Source organism: Panicum virgatum, chromosome 5K (genome assembly GCF_016808335.1).
Source record: "Panicum virgatum strain AP13 chromosome 5K, P.virgatum_v5, whole genome shotgun sequence".
NCBI classification, from domain to species: Eukaryota; Viridiplantae; Streptophyta; class Magnoliopsida; order Poales; family Poaceae; genus Panicum; species Panicum virgatum.
The window spans coordinates 16,724,149-16,747,046 of NC_053140.1; the positions used below are offsets into that span (position 1 = coordinate 16,724,149).

At 55.1% G+C, this 22,898-nt stretch overlaps 2 protein-coding genes across 2 annotated transcripts; both read left to right on the forward strand.

Annotated features, from left to right (window-relative positions):
• Positions 1-2,389: 2,389 nt before the first annotated feature.
• On the forward strand, positions 2,390-3,334 carry LOC120706682. Its single transcript, XM_039991377.1, has one exon. It carries the CDS (start codon positions 2,541-2,543, stop codon positions 3,036-3,038), a length of 498 nt encoding a protein of 165 aa, XP_039847311.1. The 5' UTR covers positions 2,390-2,540; the 3' UTR covers positions 3,039-3,334.
• A 1,851-nt stretch (positions 3,335-5,185) lies between these two features.
• On the forward strand, positions 5,186-8,573 carry LOC120706683. Its single transcript, XM_039991378.1, has 5 exons — positions 5,186-5,667; positions 7,810-7,866; positions 7,972-8,019; positions 8,127-8,192; positions 8,293-8,573. The coding sequence occupies exons 1-5, from the start codon at positions 5,620-5,622 to the stop codon at positions 8,344-8,346; spliced, it is 273 nt and encodes a 90-aa protein (XP_039847312.1). The 5' UTR covers positions 5,186-5,619; the 3' UTR covers positions 8,347-8,573.
• The last annotated feature ends 14,325 nt before the right edge of the window (positions 8,574-22,898 follow it).

A 22,898-nucleotide genomic window follows, 5' to 3' on the forward strand; every position in this document is an offset into this window, starting at 1 on the left:
CTCAAATCCCTCAAGGGAATCACTCAAGAATGGAGAAAGGGGAGTGAGAGAGCTCTTTCTTGGCTTAGGTTTGAGTTCAGCTCGTCAAAGTGGCAAGAGAGAGAGGGCTGAAGGGGTATGGAGGGGGTATTTATAGTCTTCAGCCCAAAAATAGCCGTTGGGCGAAAAGGTACCCGGAGACTCCGGGTATATGCCCGGAGACTCCGGGCAAACCTAGGTTTTCAGACCGAGAGCAGCTCCCGGACACTCCGGGCAATGGGGTCCGGAGTATCCGGCCCTATACCCGGAGTATCCGGGTAAGGCAGGGAAAAACTTTGGTTTTTGCTCTTTTAAGTTGTTTTGTAGCTCACAAGTGTTTGTATAGGTTCTCTTGAGCACAAGATTTAAATCGAAACCCTTGAACCAAGTCCCTCTTGATAGTACGGCGTTCCTATACTCAAATTTCAAATTTAAAAACTAATTTCTTGAGTAAACTTGAACTCCGCTTTTTCATTTCCTTTTTTAGGGTCGTATATCGTCACTTGATCAATTTATACAAATTCTCCACCTGCACACATGCTCAATTACACGATTAAATGCACATGTATTTTGTCATTAACCACCAAAACCCTCTTAGGGGCCTAGATCACTTTCACTCTTCCTCTTCGTCCCCTACCTCCTCGTCGGTTGCTCTGCCTCAGCACTGCTCCCCCTTGGCGGCAACACCACCGCGTCCTCTCGGAGATCCCGATCTGCAGGCGCGCCCCCAGTTCGGCAGTCTCTACCTCATCATCCTCGTCGGTGCTTGTGAGTTCTAACCCTCCTTCTCCCCTCTTGCAGAGATATGGTTGTTCAATTTCCTAAGGTTTCTTCCCCTCTCCTAATTTCATCTGTAATGCTCGTAGATCTCGGCCATCACTCCATTCTCCAAGAACCACTCATTGTTCATCTTATTTTGACCATTTTATTTGTAGAAAGATAGGGAGATATGCATGCAATTCACCAATTCTTCTTGATATCAAATGTGTAACAAGCATGTGACATTCACACTGTTTTGCTGCATATTCTTGTAACTAACCATTTATTTTGTATTTTTTGTAGAGGATTTGGCGGAAGCAACACATGTTCAGAGAAAAGTGAAGTGGCCTTCATCATTGCATCTGAGAAATGTTCATGATCATTGCTAGATTTTGTTGCTCCTGTCTGACAATTTTTATATACATGCTCCTACAATTTGTCCATTTGTTATGCTACTGGCATCTATGTAATATATTGGTGTGTGAGCTGATGGACTATAATTTAAATATTGGTGCAAATTTTAGCTTTCAGTAGACAGATCACGTGTTTATTTGGAGGTTTAGAATATTGGTCATGTGCAATTTACAGTTTACAACGAGAAGCTTATAATCAATAGTAATATTAGGTACATATGGGTACTTGGTCTTGCTTCCAAACAGCGAGGGGGAAGGGAACAGGGAAGGGGGAACAACTCCCGGGGATACGACCGGCCAATTAAATTCCCTTGAGGGGTTTGCTACCCAGGGCAAATCTGGCCCTGGTTGTCAAACTAGGCCTAAGGCAGATGGACACAGGAAGGGGTTGGAAGAATAGAGTGACGCGTAGTACTTCCTTGCTCTTTTCTTTGACATATATATAGCCTCTTGGGATATTTGCACGAGGGATATTTTTAATGGAGCACCATTGGGGTCAAATATCTTATGGCATCCTACTAAAGCACCCGATAACCACTGCAGCAGGGCACCATAAGCTCGTGTGCAAACCTGACCTAGTTTTGTAGTTAGTTTCATTCACCGTTGCATTGGTCCATCTCAATGCAAATTGTTGAATGAAACTAACACCCTTACCAGGTCTAAAACGTATTTTTTTTTAAAAAAAAGAGAGCTTAGTCTAAACTAGAAGCATTCAAAACTGGGTCGGAGCAGCCCGACCTGATCAATCTGCCGACTTGGCATTCATAATATCATATCTCACTGCACTAGCTGTTAACCGCATGCATCCGACGCATTTGTCTTTGTTTGATTTGATCAGACAGATACTTAACCACTCCCTCTTATCAGTGATGGACCAGGATGGCGGCACAATACTACTTGGCCTAATTTTCCCAACCACAATCAGCGTTCAAAAACCTGCCTCCGTGTTGAAAAGTAGTAATTCGCTGGTGCGCGGGCAACGCCGAGTCAAAGTCAGCCTCGTGCCGAACACTCCACTCCCACTGGCCACGGCCACTCCCGCTCTCGCTCTCGCTCTCGCTCTCGCTCTCGCCACCTCCAGTCCCACCCACGCACTACGCCCTCCACGTGTCAACCCCAGCTCGAACCAGGCGCCTTCCAGGAAGCTTCCTCTGAGCGTCTCCTCCACCACGATATATAGCCCATCCGCCCGTGCAAACTCACCCAAGCAGCACATCCAAGTAATCATCGATCGCCTCTGCTCACAACTCGCAAGCAACAGCTGATCTGTCGGAGCTCCAGGCCGCTCCCGATTCTCAGGAGGAACCAAGATCTCTGGTCGTCGGAGCCGCCGCCGCCGCGCGACACGGGATGGGCAACCTTGTCTCGCAGTGCGTCGCGAGCGGCGCCGGGGCGCGGGCGCGGCCTCTGGTCGTCGGGCCGGACGGCAGCCGGGCGCGGGTGGAGGAGCACACCGGGGTCGCCGAGTTGATGATCGACGCGCCGGGGCACGTGGTGGCCCGCGCCGCCGGCGCGACGGCGGAGCGCCGGGTGCGGGCGATGGCGGCCGACGAGCTCCTGCGCGCCGGCGAGGTGTACCTCCTCGTGCCCGCCGGGCGCGCCGGCGCGCGGCTGGGCGACCGTGAGGTCGAGGCCATCGCGTTGCTGGTCTCGGGGAAGAAGAAGAAGAAGAAAACGAGGAAGAGCAGGCCCGCCGGCGGCAAGGTCTTCCCGGAGGTCAACGCCGTGGAGGACGACGCGGTCGAAGGGAACGAGGCGGCCCTGTGTGCCGGTAAACGGGCCCAGGATCATCATGGGCTTGGGCCCAGGCAATGGAGGCCCGCCCTGGATACCATCTACGAGGCCTAGATTTGTTTCTGATTATTTTAAAAAAAATGACTTCTGATTAGTTTTAGAGAGAGATAGAGGCCTAGATTTGTTTCTGATTAGTTTTTTTAATGACTTCTGATTAGTTTTAGAGAGAGATAGAATAGGAAATCCGATTCTTTCATTCATAGAATTTTTGGCTTGTTCTTCCTTCCGCAGTGAGGTTGGGAGGAGAAGTTGTGCATACATCTTGTAAAGATTTTAACCCCTTGATGTAGTCAGATGAGAAATGTCAATATTAGTGGTTGATGGAGGTGAGTGAAATTAGTTGCCCCGTACTTGTTGAGTTCGTCTAGGGTCAATGGGAAATTGAAGTGCTTCAGTTCTTCATTAATCAATCCATTTCTTTCCAATGACTTCTCGAAGATGGAAAAGGACTTGTAGATAAAAAGATGGCAATACTGAAGAAATCAACACGCGCATAATATGCTATGCGCACAGAGAAAGAGCTAATGCCGTTGGGAGTAGATGGATCATATGGACCAACATGTTCCTGAGTAATAAAGTTGAGCATGGGCGTTCTTTTGCATTTAAAATAAGCATTGGCATTCTGTTTTCCATGCTGCATTTGACTACTTACTACAGCCATCGGCAGGGGTAAATCCTAGGTTGGCCCCTCCTACAGCTGAAAATTTCAAGGAGTCCTTCAAGCCCCCTACAAATTTGAGGAGAAAGAAGGAGAGCAGGAGAGGCGGGAGGAGGAAGAAAAACAGAAGAGCACCTCTAAGGCTCAATCCTGCCTCCGCCACTGGCTATCGGCTCATCAAAGTCTTTTTAAGCCATAAAACCGGAGGTAGTCGCCGGCGGCCTTGACAAAAAAGGAACTGTAACTTTGGCCCTGTTTGGGTCCGCGTTGGCGAGGCTTATCTGCGAAAAACGCAGAATAATCCCGCCAAACGCCACGCGTTTCTTGGCCGCCCACCCGCATTTTAAGCGGGATGTGAACTGCGCGACGCGGAATCGCAGAAGCGGACCGCGAGCTGTGTTGGCTTATCGCAGTCGCGCATTTCTCACCCGCGTTTCCAAACAGGGCCTTTATAGTATGTCTCTAGTTCGGAAATTTTTTATAAGTATATTTTAAACATATATGTTACAAGCGATTTTATCGCACAAGTTAGGCTGCAAACTTCAAATCCTACAGATTTTGAAGGCGGAGTTGTACCAAACAGATGGAACCTCCCAATAACAAACTTGCAGTGATGAGCTTGTGGACTGTAAAGATCTTTTATATCGGTCTATTCTAGTGTTTGAAAATAACTAGTATAGAAATATCCGATGCTTTATATTAATTGTATATACTATAAAAAATTCAGCAATAGTATAGGTAGTATACACATGAGTAGTATAGGTAGCGATTAAAGCTTTGTCCTTCGGTGAGGAAAGCTCCCGTTCCAAACAACCCGACGACGACCTCCTAGCCTCTTCCCTTTCCATGCAATTGCAATTGAATAAAAAAATTTCGTGAAACAAATAATAAATTCTCTAATAACTGAGTTAAACGGGGGTATTTCCTAAACAAGCTTTGTAGCAGCGTGTTGCCGTGTGGGTTATTAGTTGAGAGAAAAAATGATGGCATTTTTAACCATGCTTATATGAGAATGAATTACTCACTTATGTCAGTTTGAAAAATATATAAAGTAACCCCTTAATTCACATCTAAATTGTCCACATATAAAAGATGATCTAAATTAACTCCAGGATATCCACCCGCGCGATCGGGCAAGTGCTGCCGCGCCAAGGCCGCAGCGTCACGCGTATCGCTTCGTATCTTGCTTGCCTCCATGCGCGCACGGGTCCCCGGACACGCGGCCGGGGCGCCCGGCCACGGCCGGAGCCACTTGTCGGCCGCGGCGCTGGCGTCCCCGAGCGAGGGCACGTCGTGACCACCGAGAAGATCTCGCACGCCGTCGCATCCCCCCATTCGCACTCCCACCCGGGCCGACCCGGCGCCGCGTGACGTGACGTACAGGCAGCCATGCGTGTGTGTGTGACCAGACCAAGCCCCGCAAACTGTAGGAGCGCTGGCCACGGGTTCTTTGGCTCAGCTAACAGCGACCGTTTCCAGCCGCCTCTCGGTCGCCACCTCCCTTCCTCTTCCCCCTAGTAGAATTGAAAGTCTATCTTTCTGAAAGAAGAAAACTAGCACAAGTTTATCAGTGCGACCTAGCGAGGACCATCCATCACGAGTTCCTTCCGTTCCAAAAAGGGCCCCAGCCCAGCGCCCCAGCCTGCCTCTGCGTCTCTACGCGCACAGCACAAGTTTCGTCGGTCCAGACCCCGGGGTGCCCGCGCGCCCTAGCTTGTGTTCTGAACCTCCTCACCTACCTCCCTCCCCTCCGCTCCGCCGGCTATATCCTCTTCTCGTCGGTAGCTGTGAATTTCTTTCCGGATACAGGTCCGGAACAAAGAAGAATTGCCTCCTCCCCTCGCCGCTTTCTCTACTCCTGCTTTGCCCCTTTCCACCAGCACCACCGGCAGGGATTCTATATATAGCCTAGCTAGATTTTTGCCTTGCAGGGCTGTGTGTTACTGTCGGAGTTGGGGCTGAGCCTTGGACTTGGAGATGGCAAGCTTCAATGAAGAGAAGAGAGCAGCTCCGCAGAGGGAGGAGGTACTGTACTTGTACTCATCATCTCGATCCCCATGCTGCATCCATATCTGCTGTTTTAATTAATTTCCTCCTGAAAAAGAAAATACAGGAATCCGGGCCAGAACTGTGTTCCAATTTCTAGAAATTTGAACAGCTAGCTATCCGCTTATATATTCAGAGTGCAATACATATCATCCTGCTATATATGTCGTCAGCATATATAGAGCTCCCGTTCTCGTTCTTAATTCAGTTTTTTTTCCCTAGCGTGCGACGACCCTATGTTTTGATCGAGAAGCACAATTTAGGTAGGATATATAGTTTTTTTATCTTTTCGTTTTCTTTTTGAAAAGTAATCTGCCAAGAAGCTTGCTACTTTATTTCAAAATGCTCATCATCAGTTCATCATACCGTGGCGCCACTGGGTATTGCATTGCATGCTCGAGTAGTTAGTTATGACCTGTAGTCGCTCAAACCACAGCTACAACTTGAGAACAAAAACCTGTCCGACTGCGCGGCCATTGCCGGGTCTGGGATGGAGAATGAAGGTGGACTTCAAACTTATATGCAAGACTAATTCTCCCGGTTATTTAGTTACAACTAGAACAAATATATTATTCGCCTTGGTCCGTGCGTTTGATTTCCCGTCAGAGAAAAAGAAAACGTCACGTGCCGTTTCTTCCACAAAGGTCATAGAAACCGAATAGGAGAGAGGACGGTGCCAAGTTGGTCTCCCTCTTGCTGTTTAGTTTCCACACAAGAATACTAATTCAGACGCCGCGGGCCGCCGTCCATTCTTTGAACGGAATATCCCGCGGCGAATGATGCCTCCAGGCACTTGAGAGACCTTTCTAGGTCAACCTGGAAAAAAAACCACAGGATGTCTACATGGGCGGATTCTGGCCTCGGATTTCAGTTGAGCTGCTGCCGACCAAGACCTTTGGTCCACACCTAAAAGCTCTAGAGAAAAGGGCATGCATTTCTTTTGCATACAAGTTGCATCAGCAGGCTATTAATAAATCCCAAATGTTTATTCAGTCCAATGGCTTTGTTTTATGACTCCAGTGACACGAAATATCTTTGCACATGACATGATAGAAGGGGGGGAAAAGACTAGATGTTTATTTCTTTCATTCCAAAAGCAGAGCTTGTAGCTTGTAGAAGAGAGCAGAGCTTTTGGCTTTCGAGGCGATCAGGCCTTCTCCAGCGGTGGGTTCAATTGGTAGGCATCGAATCCTATTTGGGCTTCGATTCTTGTCTCAAGGTGAGGGGTGCGGTTTGCTCCAGTGCTGAGGGTGCGATTTTGGTGTGACAGCTCATTCCAAGGTGCCACTGGAGAAGGCCTCAGATAGCCTTAGAAACGTTTGGTTTTCCTCAGAAAATTCCATGCAGTTTCAGAAAAGAGAGCGTCGATCTATCGAAAACTGACATTAACCTATGGCCATTCTGAACATATGTGATTTAGTGATCTCGTCCTAATTCTTTCTCGGATTACAAAACAAAAGTGTCAGCAAAGCCACAAAATCATCCACCGTACAAGGCCGACCAAAAACCTTCCTCCTCAGAGTTTATCCGCCAATCAGGGATCCAGCCTTCTCGGTGGCAACTGAGCGCGATCCGATTCGGAGGCGATGATAAGATTTTTGGGTAGCGGATCACTGTCGTGACTCGTGAGCAAACAAACGCAGCGAGAGAACGGGCGGAGCAGGAGCTAGCGCCTTGAATGATACGGAGTACAGATGTACAATACACGCAAGTTGGCTGCCCCCAATGTGGCCACAAAATAGTCGAGGGGCCACTGTGGCCACAAGGAAGAAAACCACAGCTCGGCCGGCTTTGGGTTCCCCTGTTGCTGTCGACAGCGGCGCTGCCGTTTTATATGAGCACGTGGGGTAAATTATTGGCCGGAGGGTGTCGAGGTCGGAGTGCCCCGTACGCTCTCCATGGTTTTCACGACGTGATATCGTACCAGATTTCTGATGTGATGTTCAGCTAACTGCTACTACCAGCAGTAGAGTCTGCTGCAGCGTTTTTGGAAGGAAGCGTCAGACTGAAAGTCTGAAACCATCTCATCTGATCTGCATGCTCATGTTCATCCAAGAGCTGAGCTGAACTGACGAAGTCCGACGGTGACTATTCGCCCGTCTAATTTTCTTGTGGTTGCAGGCACCTTCCCGGAGCAAGTACGGCGGCATTTCGCCGAAGAAGCCCCTGATCAGCAAGGTACGCTGATGTCATGCGCATCTTAATGAACCTGAACGTCAGCAAGGAAACCTTCCGAAATCATCGAGGAATTCTTCGAACGTGTTTTTTCCCCCTTTCTTTCAGGACCACGAGCGCGCCTACTTCGACTCGGCAGATTGGGTCCTCGGCAAGGTAACCAGAGGAACAGATCAACCTGCGAAAACAGCGGCAGAAATGAATCCCTGCGACCATTTACTACCGATGCTCACGATCACCTCCTCCCTGTTTGTTTTGTGCAGCAAGGCGCGACCAGCAGCAACGGCGCGACGGTCCCGGCCGCCGAGCCCCTCAAGCCCAAGCTGCAGGTAGGTCAAAATGAAATAAAAAAATTTGAAAGGCTTCCTCAATCACTCCTCATCAAAATCAAAAGCTCTGATGGGCGCCTCTGTTTTCTCGTCTCTGAAGCGGACGGCGTACCACCAGCTCCCCCCGCGAAGGCCGGCGTGCACGTCGGAGTAGCTGGCGCGGCTCCTGTCTCGTCCCGTCGGCGGCGTTGCAGCTAGCTCGTGATGCCTCACAGAGTCGCACTATAGGGAGCCAGGATCCGTGGAGTTGGGGCGAATTGGGTTGTAAATACGGGGACGCATGCTGTCACTGCTCAGCAGTGTGGAGCTATCTGAAATGAAGTGATCGGTGCACTCGGCGTCTCGTCTTCAATCTTCAGTCTTCGTTTTGGTTTCGGTTTCTGCTGCTTCTTCAGTCTAATCGCGTCTTCAGCCTTCGCCATTGTAGGAGAGCTTAGGGCTTAGGCTCAGGTACGCGCGCCGCGCGGGCTGCCTAGCCTCGGTGTCGTTTTGAATGAACGGCCATTTCACGCCGCAACACGTTTTGTTGTTTCGTCGATGGGCTGTTGGGAAACAGAAGGGAGGGCATGGGCTGAAATCTGTGGAACTATATCGACGGGCCTCAAGTTCTGGGCTCAGTATGGATAGCACGGACGAATCTGATGGATATGGTTGCAGTTCACGTGCCGGGGGGCGTTGTTACAATTCAGAAATTGACTTGGTCACGCTTTCAACCTCCTTCTAGACAGCGTTTGGTCCTCAAATTTTACATGGCTAACTCCATGAAGTTCCTCAAATTTAATTGACTCTAATACTCTTTTTTTTCTCGAATACGCAGGAGAGCTGCGTATCTTTATATTAATAGGTAGGAAAAGATGTGTTTTACAACGCGCAATGCCAAGACATGCGCAGCAACAAATACGCAGCCGCTATTACAGAAATAGTTAGCTGCAAAGGTTCAGAACTAGAAAGCTTTATTACTCAGGAAATAAACAACCTAGTCTCTTGGCTCCTGCTAGCACCCATAGCTGACTCGAGACGACCGATGATATGGCAGCTCACATCGTCGACACGGCGGGTCGGCGGCTGTTGGTGCGAGAGGGTAACAGCTCATCCATGGCCTCAATATGGTTGGACTGTAGCTTGCCGCGGTAGATCTCATTGTACGCCTTCAGTGAGGTGGCCGTCGCTGGGGCCTTGTCATCTATGAAGCCCAGTCGACGCATGACCACGATCTCCCCCACGCTTGGCCACTGGGACATTAGCCAGGCTCTGGCTAGCAATCCTGCTGCTGCGTTTTGGCAAGGTGACAACAGCGGTAGAGCGGGCAGCCCGTCCCGTTTTTGGCGGTGGGGGTTGCGCCAGCGGTGTGCGAATCGGTGTGGTCATCAAATCGGCAAAAGCCTCCAGACGGGAATCAACCGGTAGCTGCGAATCGTCATACGGCGAATTGGGCGCTGGAGCATCTGGGCTGCCCGGTGCATGGGCCGCACGGCCAGGCCCATCCACATGGGAGTCCGCCAGGCACGCCGGCGTCGTCGGGGGTAGGGGGTCGCTAGTAGCCACCGCGCCTACAGCCACCAGTGGCGAAGCGACATAGGTGTTCGCCACGTCCACACGCGGCCGGTGCACAGGGGTGGGTGGAAGGGTTGGAGGTGGCACGGGATAGCCGATGTGGTCTTCATCCGTCGGCGCAGCAAGGGAGCACCCGTGGTGGGCGCTCGTGTCGTCCGTCGCAGCGGTACCCGACACGGGGAATCCTCCAGGGAGTCCCACCGGAGATGCATGCATGCATACCGGGGAGCATGCCTCGTTAACCGTCGCAGGACCGAGTCCTGCCGGTGAAGTGCATGCGCCGCCCAATGGGCGCGGTGAGAGGGAAGCTTCAGCGCTCATGGGGTCGTCAACTCTTGCGGCCCAGGCGTCCCTTGCTGCCAGAACGTTGAGGACAAACTCCTCTGCCATATCGACCGGAAGCAGCTCGACAACCTTAGCACGGGTTCTGGCACGGGATAGGGTGGCATTGGGTGTAGCACTCACTTCAGGCACAGCAGGAGCACGCCGCGAGGTCATGTTCAGTGGCCCGTGAAGCGGTCTTGTCGTCGACTTGGTGGTCGCAGGCAAGGAAGGAAAGTCCTTTTGCTTGTCAAACCCGGCCGTCAGGTGGGCAGCATACCGCTTCGGGATCGTGGACTGTGACCGTTGGGAGACGGTCCCACCAGTGGTCGTAACGCAGCGCGACCAGTCCGTGGAGTGGCCCGCCGAACCTCCACCGCCAGCACGGCCGCCGCCGCCGCGGTGGCCATTGGCGCGTCGGCCATCACGACGAGGGAAGGCGTTGACACGAGGACTGCGAGCCGAACCCTGTTGAAAGCCAGAGGAGCGGTTCGGGTTGCCATCCGGACCACTGTCGCCGTCATCGGAGTGGGAGGGCTCACCGGATGAGGAGGGGGTTCGCGAGCCGAAGTCGAAGATGGCGCGGAGGTGGAAGTCCACTGGGTATTGTAGAACCCGCTTCTGCCGCAGGTATGGTGTGACATTGGCGAGGAGACGCTGGTTGATCGGGTCAGAGTGGATCACCTGGAACTCCGGCTCTGCGAAGAGAAGGGTTTTGGCCGCTGGGATAGACGCCGGGTCCTTCGTCCAGGCCGACACCTTGAAAGTGGACATGTTCGATTTGCTGGCAATCGCCTCGTCCTGGTGTTCGATCCAGCACTGAGGGGCGAGCAACTTGCTTGCGGTGTCGAGATCCCAGGCATGAGCCGGAATGCCATCAACCTCAATTTCAACCTTGTAGAACAACATATCTTGCTCAGCGTTCACCAACCTCGTCCATGGTCTCAGGGAGAGGAACGTGGAGGCGAGGGGAATGGGGCTGGCAGCAAGGATACGGTCCTGCACAAGCTATGTAGAGCAGAGAACTAGGAAGCTGCCATGATGGTAGAACTTGACGGAGAGATCCCCCTCGGTGACGCCAGTGTAGCCCACAATGAAACGCAGGACGTCGAGGTAACCAACAGCCTCGGTGATGTTACTGACCTGCCCAATGAGAGCGAGTCGCAGGCGAGCTTCTTCGGCCGCGATCGCCTCGCTGCGGGCAATGTAGCAGCACTCCGGTTCCGGCTGTGGGGAGTCACAAGCCGGACCCGTCGAGGCTGCATGAGCGGCGACGGCGGTCGCTGAAGGCGACGGGGAAGGAGTACTACCCAGGGCGTCGGAGGAGATTGGTGTGGGAGGACCGTTGTTCAACACGCGGATGAAGCGTCGCCGTGGAGTTCGCCGAGAGCCGGTGGCCGCCTCCTGGGAGTGCTGCCGCCGTGGCATGTGGCAATCACGGGCAAGGTGGCAGAAACCATGGCAACGCAGGCAGCGCCTAGGCAGCCGGCAGGTGGTGACCCGATGGTTGTAAGACAGGCAGTTCAGGCATCTGTCCACCAACTCGGGAAGGAGACAGGAAGCAGGGACACTGGTTCCACGAGCATCACGACGAAGCCGCAGGCGCGCGGAGCGGGGGAGCACCTCTTGGAACCCATCCGCATCAACCCGGGGCCGGCGACGGCCGCCGCCGGTCGATGCAGGGGGGTGGTGAACAACTGGCTGGTCAGCAGCGCGAAGAGGAGGTGCTCTGCGGCGGCGCACACGACGAGACGGGCGCCGGCGCTTGTGTCGTTCCGATGCCGGACCTGGGGGCGGTGCAGTCACTGCCGGCTGCGAAACCACAGGCACGGGGATGGAAGAGCTGCGGCAGACAGCATCCCGATAGCTTGTAGGGCGCGGGGGAGGAGATGGAGTGAAGTCGTAGTCTACCATCTCTTCGTCGCTCTCCTCGGCCCAACGCACCGCCTTGGGGCGGCCGGAGGAGGATTCCCCTGGGTAGAAGGGGCGAGCGGCTGCGGAGAGTGGAGAGGACGCCGGCGGCGGGCAACGGGCTTCGCCAGATGAGGCCGGAGCAGCGCCCGTGGAGCTGGGGGGGTGATCATCGCTGACGGTAGGTGCGGGAGGGCAGGGGTCCGGCGGGAGGGTGGCCGTCAGGCGGGGTGGGTGGCCGTCGGTGCGCGATGCTGTTTTTCAGGTTGACCGTAACTTTCCTTTCTCCCGGTCAATTTTTTTCCACCAAAACACATGATGGGCTCCACTGTCTCCTCTCCCCACACGCATTTGCCCACTCCCGTGATTCCCCCTCCTCCTCACCCGCTCTCTCCCCCCAAACCCTCTGCCCCCCGCGCGCTCTCGCCCAGCCCCCATGGGCAATTGCTCCCCGTCCCCGCGCCGCCGCCGACCCACGGAGCCGGGCTCCCCGCCGCTCGACGGCACCGTCTCCGCGCCCACCGTGACGGTCAACTCCATCTCTGTCTCCCCCTACGCGCTCGCCAGATCCCCCTCCGTCTCCGCCGCAGCGGTCGACGCCGAGGACGGGGGCGTCGTGCGCGTCTATGGCTCCGACGGCTGCCCCGTCGCGTGGCGCCTCCGCGTCTCGCTCCTCTACAAGGCAGCGGCGCCCCTCCACTTCACGCCCTCCGAGGCGGCCCCGCTGGGCCGCCCCGTGCTCCGACTTTCCGCCGCCGACCCGGAGCTCTGTGGCACCGCCGACGAGCTGCTGCGCCAGGTGGACGCGCGCTTCGAGGGCAAGCCACGCGTCGCTGGAGCGGTGGTGGCGGCCCGGAGCTGCGGCGCCGGTGGTGGGCGGGCACCACGGCGACCGGGACCCGGCGGCGGCGGCGGCTCCCTTTCGCTCCCTCCTTGTCCGGCGGCGCGAGCGGCGGCGGGGCGCGGTGCGCCGGCAGGGGCGGCGGTGCTCGCCACCAGCGCCGCCCCCTGCCCGATCCAGTTTTTTTTTTGCATACAAATTTTTTTTAAAAAAATATTAGCCGAGTTTTTTTTGGATGTACATTTTTTGTTTCTTTCATATGATAAATTTCTCTCTGTCAAAATTTTTCTCGTAAATTTTTTTTATCTCACCAATTTGTTTCTTGAAATTTTTTCTACTCACCAAATTTTCACTTGAAATTTTTTGGCTCATAAAAAAGATGTCTGAATTTATTTTTTTCAGAAAATAACAAAAAAGTTTCTAAAAACAGAAAAAAAAATGTTGTCGGAAAATCGACCGTACGGGAGCCTCCCGTACGGTGGACCGTAAATTAGCGTGGCCCCCGTCGGTGCCGGAGTGGCCGCCGGCGGTGCAGTGGCCGCCGGGACCGGAGTGGTCACCGGCGGGGTTGGGAGCCTTCTCTCTAATACTCTTTTCACAATCCAATTCGACTCTTATATTTTTATAGCTTAAATTGTATAAGATTAGAGCCCGACGCTTATAAGATCTAGTTTTTAGATTATCTAAGTTATAATTTGATGTCCTTTTCCATCTCTAGGAGGGCGTGGGTCGTGCCACCCACGTGGTCGTCGTGTCCTCCTCCTTATTGGTCGATGCGTCGAAATTACACTGCGCCATGTGTTCTAGTATCCCGCTCATCGCCACCTGTCTATGTTAGTGCAAGATTAATAATATAGCCATCTTCTTAATAATATAGCCATCTTCTGACTGTAAGAATCTTATATAGCCATCTACTGACTGTAAGAATCTTTATATGTCCCACTTATCTCTATTATGAAGTTTTTGGTTTCTATTTCGAAATCGGTCCTATGCTTACAGTCTGGGTTTCCTCCCTCCTCCATCTCAGAATCTGCTTAAAGCATGTTACTATACTTAGCCAATGCAAGGAGCGATCAAAAGCATGTCAGAGTATATGCGTGGCGGCGGCGCGGCGCATGTGCCTGCCGTCTCGCGATCCGCAGCTAAAACAAAAAGGAGGCCGTCCCTAATCAAGCAGCAGGCACGTACGGCACCCGGAGGGCCCGCCCCGCCTGCCCGGCTCGTCGCTGCATCTCCCTGTCCTCGACGCCGAGCCGAGCGGGCGATCGCGTCCACGGCGGCGGCGGCGCCCCGGAGCCAGCCCACCCATCTGCCGGAATCTCTGATCTGATCGATTCGGCCGAGCAGCTCGCCATGGCATTGGCGGCGACTCGAGTACGTGAACGGCCCTAGTGTAGTGTCGGGGGAAGAAAAAAAAACTTGAACCTGTTCCTGGTGCCGCGCCGATCGAGCCGCCGACGGAGGGAAAGCAACGAGGCCGGAGTCGCCGTTGAAATCATTACCTGGCTGCCACACGCACGACGGCCGGGATCTCCGCTGCACGAGGAACACGGACGTACGGCCCGGTGAGCAGGAGGAGCGCGTGTAGCGCGCAGGGCGGGCGGATGCTGCCAAGGAGCCAAAAGCGACTCGTTGGCCGGCTGCCATGTGATGCCGCAGATAAAGCGCCCCGCCGCGGCAGGCTGCAGCAGTGTTCGTGTTGGGATGGGAGATTATCCTGTTACCATGGCTTGATAGATCAATATTTCAAGTTCCAACTCAAAGACGAAATGCAAAGACGATAGTCGTCGTCATCAATTTATTTGACGGAACCCACAAGTCAGTTTCTTCGGTGCAAGGATTTGATTTTAGTTTAGCTCTCTGCGTGGTTGTCATTCGCGTGGATAGACCATCGTCCGTGCCGTGGCCAATGCGTCAATGCGCTTTGCAATCATATCATTATAAAAAGAAGGCTAGCCAAGGCAAGGAGAACGAACGTCATAAATTCTAGCCCAATGGAATTCAATTAGCCGCCGCGATCGACTTGTGGCACGGTCTCTAACGGCTTGGCGAGCCACGGTGCGTGCCGCCGACCTGTCCGAGTGATCAATAATGCCACCAAGCATCATGCACACAAAGTATTGTACTTATGTACATGTTAGGGGTGCCAATGGTTGACCTCTAGAGGCACCTACAACCCTCTTTAGTTTAAAATATTATACTAATTTTTTAAAATAAAATATTATTTTAAAAAAAATAGTATAAAATTTTAAATTAAAAAGGATTGGAGATGCATCTAAGGATCACCACACGCATAGTACACATGTTTTCCGTTGCGTGTGGTTGTTGACGCTCCAGGTTGCTTGAAAAACGAGCACCCATCCATCGTATACATCGATCGCGGAGAGAGAGGACGACGTGGCGCAACGGCGTCCCCGCAGATAACTAAATGAGCGTCATGCATCACGTTGTCAAGGTCCATGCCTCTATCTATCACGCAGTTACTCACCGGCGGGGGGCTGACAAAATAATGGCGGAGGCGCGTGACCGCGCGCACGCCACGCACAGCTACGAGCTAACCCGCCTCCGGCCCTGCACGCGTGCGCGGGGGGCGCAAACGATGCAGGCGAGGCAAGCATGCAGGCAGGTGAGAGTCCCTGTGGGCTCGTTTGGAGGGCGCCCTGGCCTGAGCTTGCCTGCCAGGCAATCAATCTCAGCTCCAGGCGACCGAAATCCAACGCTGTAGGATCAAATGCTTGCTTAGAAAAAAAATGGATTGGTCTAGTACCCGGTGCGATTTTGATATTGGGGGTGAGTGACGCTGCTGCCGTGCCAAGTCTGCAGAGATGCCATGATGCAGGGTGGAATTAATAATCCCTATGAAGATCTCCGTGTGGTCTGCTCCTGCCCTATCCTAAGCCATTGATACTCACTCGGGATTTCGTGATGCAGGAGAAGCAAATAGTTTGTACACCACATGTTCCATGCTCTGGTTGGGCTACGTGGGAAAGCATCTTTCCTGACCCCGCAATAATACAGACACACATGCAATGCACGTCATTTACTAATCGATAACAACCATATCGTCCCTCAGTCATATCTCAACACAGAGACTCACCTGCAGGGCTTAAGCCAAAGGGCTTTTCAAGACATTAAAAAACCAAGCGTTCTAATTTGAAAGAAAAAAAAAACCCTAAGAATAACTTACAACAGGGGCAAAGAAACAGGGGGTCACCGTCAAGAGAGTTGGCGACAGGTATATGCCACCGTTCTCCAAATCATGCAACGAGGCTCCAAGTAGCTATCCGGCATTAAGGCCGTGTCGGTACCCTGCAACAGGGATACCCACTCTTACTGCAGCAAAGCAGGACCCGCGTAGTTATCCGTAGCTGCGCGGGAGAGACGGAGTAGCCAGGCCCCACAGGCCAGGCTTTTCCCTCACCAGGCCAACGGCCCCGGACCGTTCCCCGCCTGAGGATGGTCCGGTGGCGCCACGTGTCTCCATGGAAGGGAAGCTCCAAGCTGACCGCCGAAGCCTCGGACCCCCAGAGGGGTCCGGGACCTCCTACGCCCGTCCGGACTCCCCTCACCGTGTAGGGGTCCGAAGCCGCCACGTGTCCCGGAGGCGTGGGATCGTGCGCGAGCCTTCCGGAGGAAGACTCGCCCACCTACCGCATTTAATGCGATAGACAAGGCGTGCTCTGCCGCCGTGGTACACAAGACAGCCTTTTGTCAGGCCCCGCTGCGCGCCGCGTATTACCAAGGAGCACAGTGCAGCCGCCTGAGCCGCGCCCGCGCAGAGCCCGCCTGTAGCATTAAACGGATACGACAGCACGGCACTTTTCCATCATGCCGCCTACGCCGCAAGCTACACCGCCCGCTTAAGCAATGTGACGGGCGGTGTCACTAGCTGCGACGGGCCTGACCTGACAAGACGACGCTAGGACATGATGGACGAAGGGCTCCGGGAGCAGGCGAGGGAATCCAAGAGAAAGATCTCCTTTGCCTGCGACGCCATAAGGCATGAACAGTGCGTTAGGTTATACTACATCGTTGGACCCACCTGTCGGGGATCCAACGACTGTGTACGCGCCCCCTTGAGATATAAAAGGGAGGCGCTCGCTGTGCACAGAGAGATCCATACAGACTCAAGCTCTCGCACCTCCTCACGCTTGTGGGAAGGCAATACAACACACAGTGGATGTAGGGTATTACGCTCCGGCGGCCCGAACCACTCTAAATCCTGCTGTGTTTCTTGTGTTCTGGAGGGAGATCGATCTAAGACTAGCTACCCCCTGAGTACACACCCTCTGGGCTAGGGCGGGTGCCTTCCGCCACCCGGCCGTGGTTTGCAGCACCACGACATTTGGCGCGCCAGGTAGGGGAGCTAGCTCGTCGCATTTTCATCATCCGCTTTGTCCCCATGGTTCGTGTGGACGACGTGGAGATGACGGAGGGGGTGGCGTCCTCCACGCCACACGCCCCTCGCGTTACTGCTCCAGGGGCAACCGTGCCTGTGGAGCAGCCACCGTTGACGGCGGCGCGAGCCGCCCGCCGGCAAGAGTCAGGGCGCCCATCAAGGGCCCCCTCACAGACTGCGAGCGGCGGAGCTCTAGCCGCGGCTAGGGAGTTGCTTCGCAACCCTCCGGCTGAGGCAGCCTCGCCAGACGCCCTGAGGCAGTGGCGAGACGACGTCGACCGTCTCCTCCACCTGGCTCAGGCCTCCCCCAGTTCTGCAAAGACTGGGCAACGACCTCCGCCTGGCAACGCGGTGGTACCTTACCACCAGCGTCAGGGCGGTGCGTCGGCATCTGTGCGCTCCCCCACCGTGAGGGGTGCACGAACAGAAGACTTGCGGGCGGAGCTCAACCGCCGGCGCGCGGGGGAGGATGCCCGCATCGCTGTCGAGAGGGCGCGAGAGCGCCGTCTCAACATTGAGGGACGCAACCTCAATGTCGATCTGGACGCGGCGGCACCCAGGCCTCCGGTGAACGCCCGGATTCAGCCAGGGGCACCGGTGGCCGGGGTGGGCTGTGCTGCGCTTGCGGAGCACCTCCGCGCCGTGGCGTGGCCACCCAAGTTCCGCCCCCACTTGCCGGAAAAGTACGACGGTACTACTAACCCGTCGGAATTCCTGCAGGTGTACGTTACTGCCATCACAGCAGCTGGTGGCAACGGCGCCGTCATGGCAAGCTACTTTCATGTAGCCTTGTCCGGGCCAGCCCGGACCTGGCTCATGAACCTCACACCTGGGACGATCCAGTCCTGGGAAGAGCTCTGTGCAAGGTTCACAGCGAACTTCGCCAGCGCCTACCAGCAGCATGGTGTGGAGGCACACCTTCACGCCGTGAGGCAAAAACCCGGGGAAACGCTTCGGGCTTTCATCTCGCGCTTCACTAAGGTACGGGGTACCATTCCTCGTATCTCAGATGCATCTATTATTACTGCTTTCCGTCAGGGGGTGCGTGATGAGAAGATGCTCGAGAAGCTGGCGACGCACGAGGTGGAAAGCGTCACTACGCTTTTCTCCCTGGCAGACAAGTGTGCCAGGGCCGCCGAGGGCCGTGCATGGCACTCAGCCCCCCAAGACGGAGACACCAAGGCTGGTGGCTCCAGCGCTACCGCTCAGGGCGGTGGCAAGAAGAAGAAGAAGAACCGGGGTCGTGGGGAGCCGCATTCTGGCGGACCAGTCGTTGCAGCAGCAGCGCCACCAGCGGCGCCGGCTGCGGCGGCAGCGGCAGGGGGCCAGAATACACACGGCAAACGCCCTCGCCCGCAAGGTGGGAGCGGAGGTTCATGCCCAGTGCATCCCACCGCTCGCCACAGCGCTGCTGACTGCCGCGAGATCCAAAAGCTCGCGAAACGGGTCAGTGGGCGGCGGGAGCAGTCCTCTAAGGATGACTCACCCCCTCCTCGCCAGCGGGCCGGCAAGGAGAAGGCCTCTGACAGCAGGGCCGCAGCCGGGGAGAAGGAGCTGGGGTACCAATCCCCCGCTCGAGAGCTGAAGGGCGTCTATCACAACGACGACTCCGATTCCGACAACGGCGACCGCCGCAAGAAGCTGTACGTGATGTATGGCGGGAGCTGGGAGCTTGTCTCCCGGCGGGACGTGAAGACCCTTCGCCGGGAGGTCCTTTCGGCGAAGCCGGGGGTCCCGAGGGCGGCGCCGCACCAGAGGTGGATGAACACCACCATCTCTTTCGGGCCATCCGACTGCCCGGAGAATATGGCTGGAGCTGGTGTGCTACCTTTAGTCACGGCTCCTGTCATATCCAACGTGAGGCTCTACCATGTGCTGATTGACGGTGGGGCTGGCCTCAACGTCATCAGTTATGCAGCATTTAAGCAGCTGCAGATCCCAGAGTCCAAGCTGACTCCCTCTCGCCCATTCTCCGGGGTGGGCCCACATCCGGTGTTCCCCCTGGGGAGCATCACATTGCCGGTCACGTTCGGGACCGAGGAGAACTTCCGCACAGAAAGCGTCATGTTCGATGTTGCGGAGGTGAACCTCCCGTTCAACGCTATCATTGGCCGACCGGCACTCTACCGCTTCATGGCCATTGCCCACTATGGGTATTTGGTCTTGAAGATGCCTTCCCCTGCCGGAGTCCTCACCGTGCAGGGCGACCGCACCGCTGCCGTTGCTGCAGTTGAGAGACTGCACACTCTGGCGGCAGAGGCTGCACGCTCCGAGGAGGATCCGTCCACCTCGCAACCCAGGGCGCCTGCAAAGGCTCCCAAGGTCCAACCATCTGATCCGGACCAAGTTCCCGTGAAGTCGGTACAGATTGGGGCAGACACCACCAGGACCACCCGCATCGCGGGGAACCTGGAGGAGAAATAGGAAGACGCGCTCATCGCTTTCCTCCGGGCAAATGTCGACGTGTTCGCCTGGGAACCGTCGCAGATGCCCGGGATCCCCAGGGAAGTGATCGAGCACAATCTGAGGATCTACCCCGACGCCACGCCGGTGCGCCAAAAACCTCGGAAGCAGTCTGTGGAGCGGCAGAACTTCATCCGCGAAGAAGTCCACAAGCTCCTACACGCTGGCTTCATCGAGGAGGTCCACCATCCCGAGTGGTTGGCCAATCCGGTCGTCGTCCCAAAAGCCAACGGGAAGCTCCGGATGTGCATCGACTACACCAGCCTCAACAAGGCATGTCCAAGAGACCCCTACCCTCTTCCGCGTATCGATCAGATCGTGGACTCCACCTCCGGGTGTGATCTTTTGTCTTTCCTAGATGCATACTCTGGTTTCCACCAGATTCAGATGTCTAGAGAGGATAGGAAGCATACTGCCTTTGTAACAGTAGATGGGCTTTATTGCTACATTGTCATGCCGTATGGTCTAAGGAATGCCTTACCCACGTTTGTGCGAGCTATGAACAAAACCTTCTGTAATCTAATTAGAGATATTGTTGAGGTTTATGTCGATGACGTTGTGGTCAAGACTAAGGTAGGATCAACACTAGTGGAGGACCTGTCCCTCGTCTTCGACCGTCTTCGCGCCACCCGCACGAAGCTGAACCCAGAGAAGTGCATCTTCGGCGTCTCAGCAGGGAAGCTGCTGGGTTTCCTGGTCTCGCATCGAGGCATCGAGGCAAACCCAGCCAAGATCAAGGCGATCGAAGCAATGAGGCCTCCTGGCCGCATCAAGGACGTCCAGAAGCTTACTGGGTCTCTCGCTGCTCTTAGCCGCTTCATATCGAGGCTGGCTGAGAGGGCCCTTCCCTTCTTCAAGCTGTTGAGGAGGTCCGGTCCATTTTCATGGACCGAAGAGGCTGAACAGGCCTTCCAGGAGCTGAAGCAGCACCTCACCTCGCTGCCAGTATTGGTGGCACCAGAACCCGGTGAGCCGTTGTTTCTGTATCTTGCTGCATCTGCGGAGGCGGTCAGCATGGTGCTGGTCGCCGAAAGGATGGAGCAAACCCGCCAGGGGAGCACCAAGGTCCTCTTGGCCGAGGATGGTGAGCCGGACCCCGGACACGGGGGCCCGTCAGCCTCACCCCAGCTTGAAGGTCCGGGCCCCGCACAGGCAGGTCCGGAGGAGCCTCATCCCATTGGGAGCCCAGAACCACTGGGGGCCCAAGGGACAGATGCGGTGGACAAGGACGAACTGGACCCAGGAACTAGGGTCCGGACCGTCCAAAAGCCAGTCTACTACGTCAGTGAAGTCCTCCACGAGGCAAAGGCCAGGTATCTTGAGACGCATAAGCTTATCTATGCAATACTTATTGCGTCCAGGAAACTGCGCCACTACTTTCAAGCACACCGAGTTGTTGTAGTGACCTCTTACCCATTAAGAGCGATTCTACACAATTCCAACGCCACAGGCAATATCGCCAAGTGGGCAGCAGAGCTGGCGGAGTTCCAACTGGAATTCCAGCCACGCCATGCGGTCAAAAGCCAGATCCTGGCTGATTTCATAGCGGAGTGGACTCCTTCCCCAAGCAACCCTGGAGGTCCGGCCATAAATGTTGGACCCCCGGAGCCGGAAATCAGGACACCAGTCTTCACCGAGCCTCACTGGACACTCTTCTTTGATGGGTCCGCCCGCGAGAAGTGGGCCGGAGCTGGTGTGGTCCTCATCGACCCAAACGAAGATCAGCTGAAGTACATGGTGCACCTTGAGTTCAAGGCCACCAACAACATGGCGGAATACGAGGCTCTGATCTTCGGCCTGACCCAAGCCCTCTCATTGGGGGTCCGGCAGCTTCTGGTGAAGGGGGACTCCCAGCTAATCATTAAGCAGGTCCGAGGGGATTGCAACTGCAATAATCCCCAGCTCGCGGCATACCTCATACACGTGAGGAAGCTCGAAAAGGACTTCGACGCTTTGGAACTACAACACGTTCCCCGCGAGCACAACTCAGCAGCAGATGATCTCTCTGCAAGAGCATCTACCTGGGCTTCTGTGCCTGAGGGTGTCTTTGAAAGACGGCTGCTGAAACCTACCGCCCAGCCTGCCGAGCCGGGTGACGGGGATCAAGCTGGCACCTCGAAGCTAGCGGTCCCGGCAGTATTCCACCTATGGTGCCCAACTAGGGCTGTGTGTTCTGTTGAGGAGCCTGTTGTCCTCACAGAACCACCCCTATCTGCTTTGGGAGCTCCCGATGCATGGATCTCCGAGATCCGGGACTACCTGAAGGATAACATCCTCCCTGATGACGATGTGTCCGCTGAGCGCATAGTCCGATTGGCTAAACGCTACGCGGTGGTAGAAGGGGATCTCTACCGCCGTGGCGCCAACGGAGTCCTCATGCGATGCATTTCCCAGGGAGAGGGCCGCGAACTGCTTGCGGAGATCCATGGAGGCGAGTGCGGAAGTCATTCCTCCTCTCGCACGCTTGTTGGCAAGGCCTTTCGGCACGGCTTCTACTGGCCAACAGCACTCCAGGATGCGGCTGAGCTGGTAAGGTCCTGCAAAGCATGCCAGTTCCATGCAAAACAAATACACACCCCAGCTCAAGCTCTACAGATGATCCCGCCCTCATGGCCATTTGCTGTGTGGGGTGTGGATATCCTGGGGCCTTTCCCCCGGGCTGTCGGCGGGTACCGGTTCCTCTATGTTGCCATCGACAAGTTCACTAAGTGGCCGGAGGTTACTCCTGTGGTGAACATTACTAAGAAATCAGCAGTCGCATTCCTCAGGTCCATTGTGTGCAGATTTGGCGTCCCAAACCGCATCATCGCGGACAACGGGACCCAATTCAAAAGCAGACTTTTCCAAGAGTACTGTGAGGACATTGGCATCCAGCTATGCTTTGCGTCCGTGGCACATCCCCGCAGCAATGGACAGGTTGAGAGAGCGAATGCAGAGATCCTCAGGGGACTCAAGACCCGCACCTACAACTGCTTGAAAAAGCATGGTGCCAAATGGGTTGACGAGCTTCCATGTGTACTATGGGGCAACCGGACCACACCCAGCCGAGCCACCGGGGAGACTCCGTTCTTCCTGGTCTACGGGGCTGAAGCATGCCTTCCCCCAGAAATTCTCCTGGGCTCACCACGGGTCCAGGCCTTTGACGAATCCATGCAGGAGCAGCTGCGGTGCGGCGACGTGGACTTCGTTGACGAGCGAAGGTGGCGAGCAGCGATCC

Bases quoted from the DNA above. Each gene is read 5' to 3' on its own strand.
- LOC120706682 (XM_039991377.1), top strand. From the start codon at position 2,541: ATGGGCAACCTTGTCTCGCAGTGCGTCGCGAGCGGCGCCGGGGCGCGG.
- LOC120706683 (XM_039991378.1), top strand. From the start codon at position 5,620: ATGGCAAGCTTCAATGAAGAGAAGAGAGCAGCTCCGCAGAGGGAGGAG. The intron at 7,867-7,971 runs GTACGCTGATGT...CCTTTCTTTCAG, and splicing joins AGAAGCCCCTGATCAGCAAG to GACCACGAGCGCGCCTACTT. The intron at 8,193-8,292 runs GTAGGTCAAAAT...TCGTCTCTGAAG, and splicing joins CCCTCAAGCCCAAGCTGCAG to CGGACGGCGTACCACCAGCT.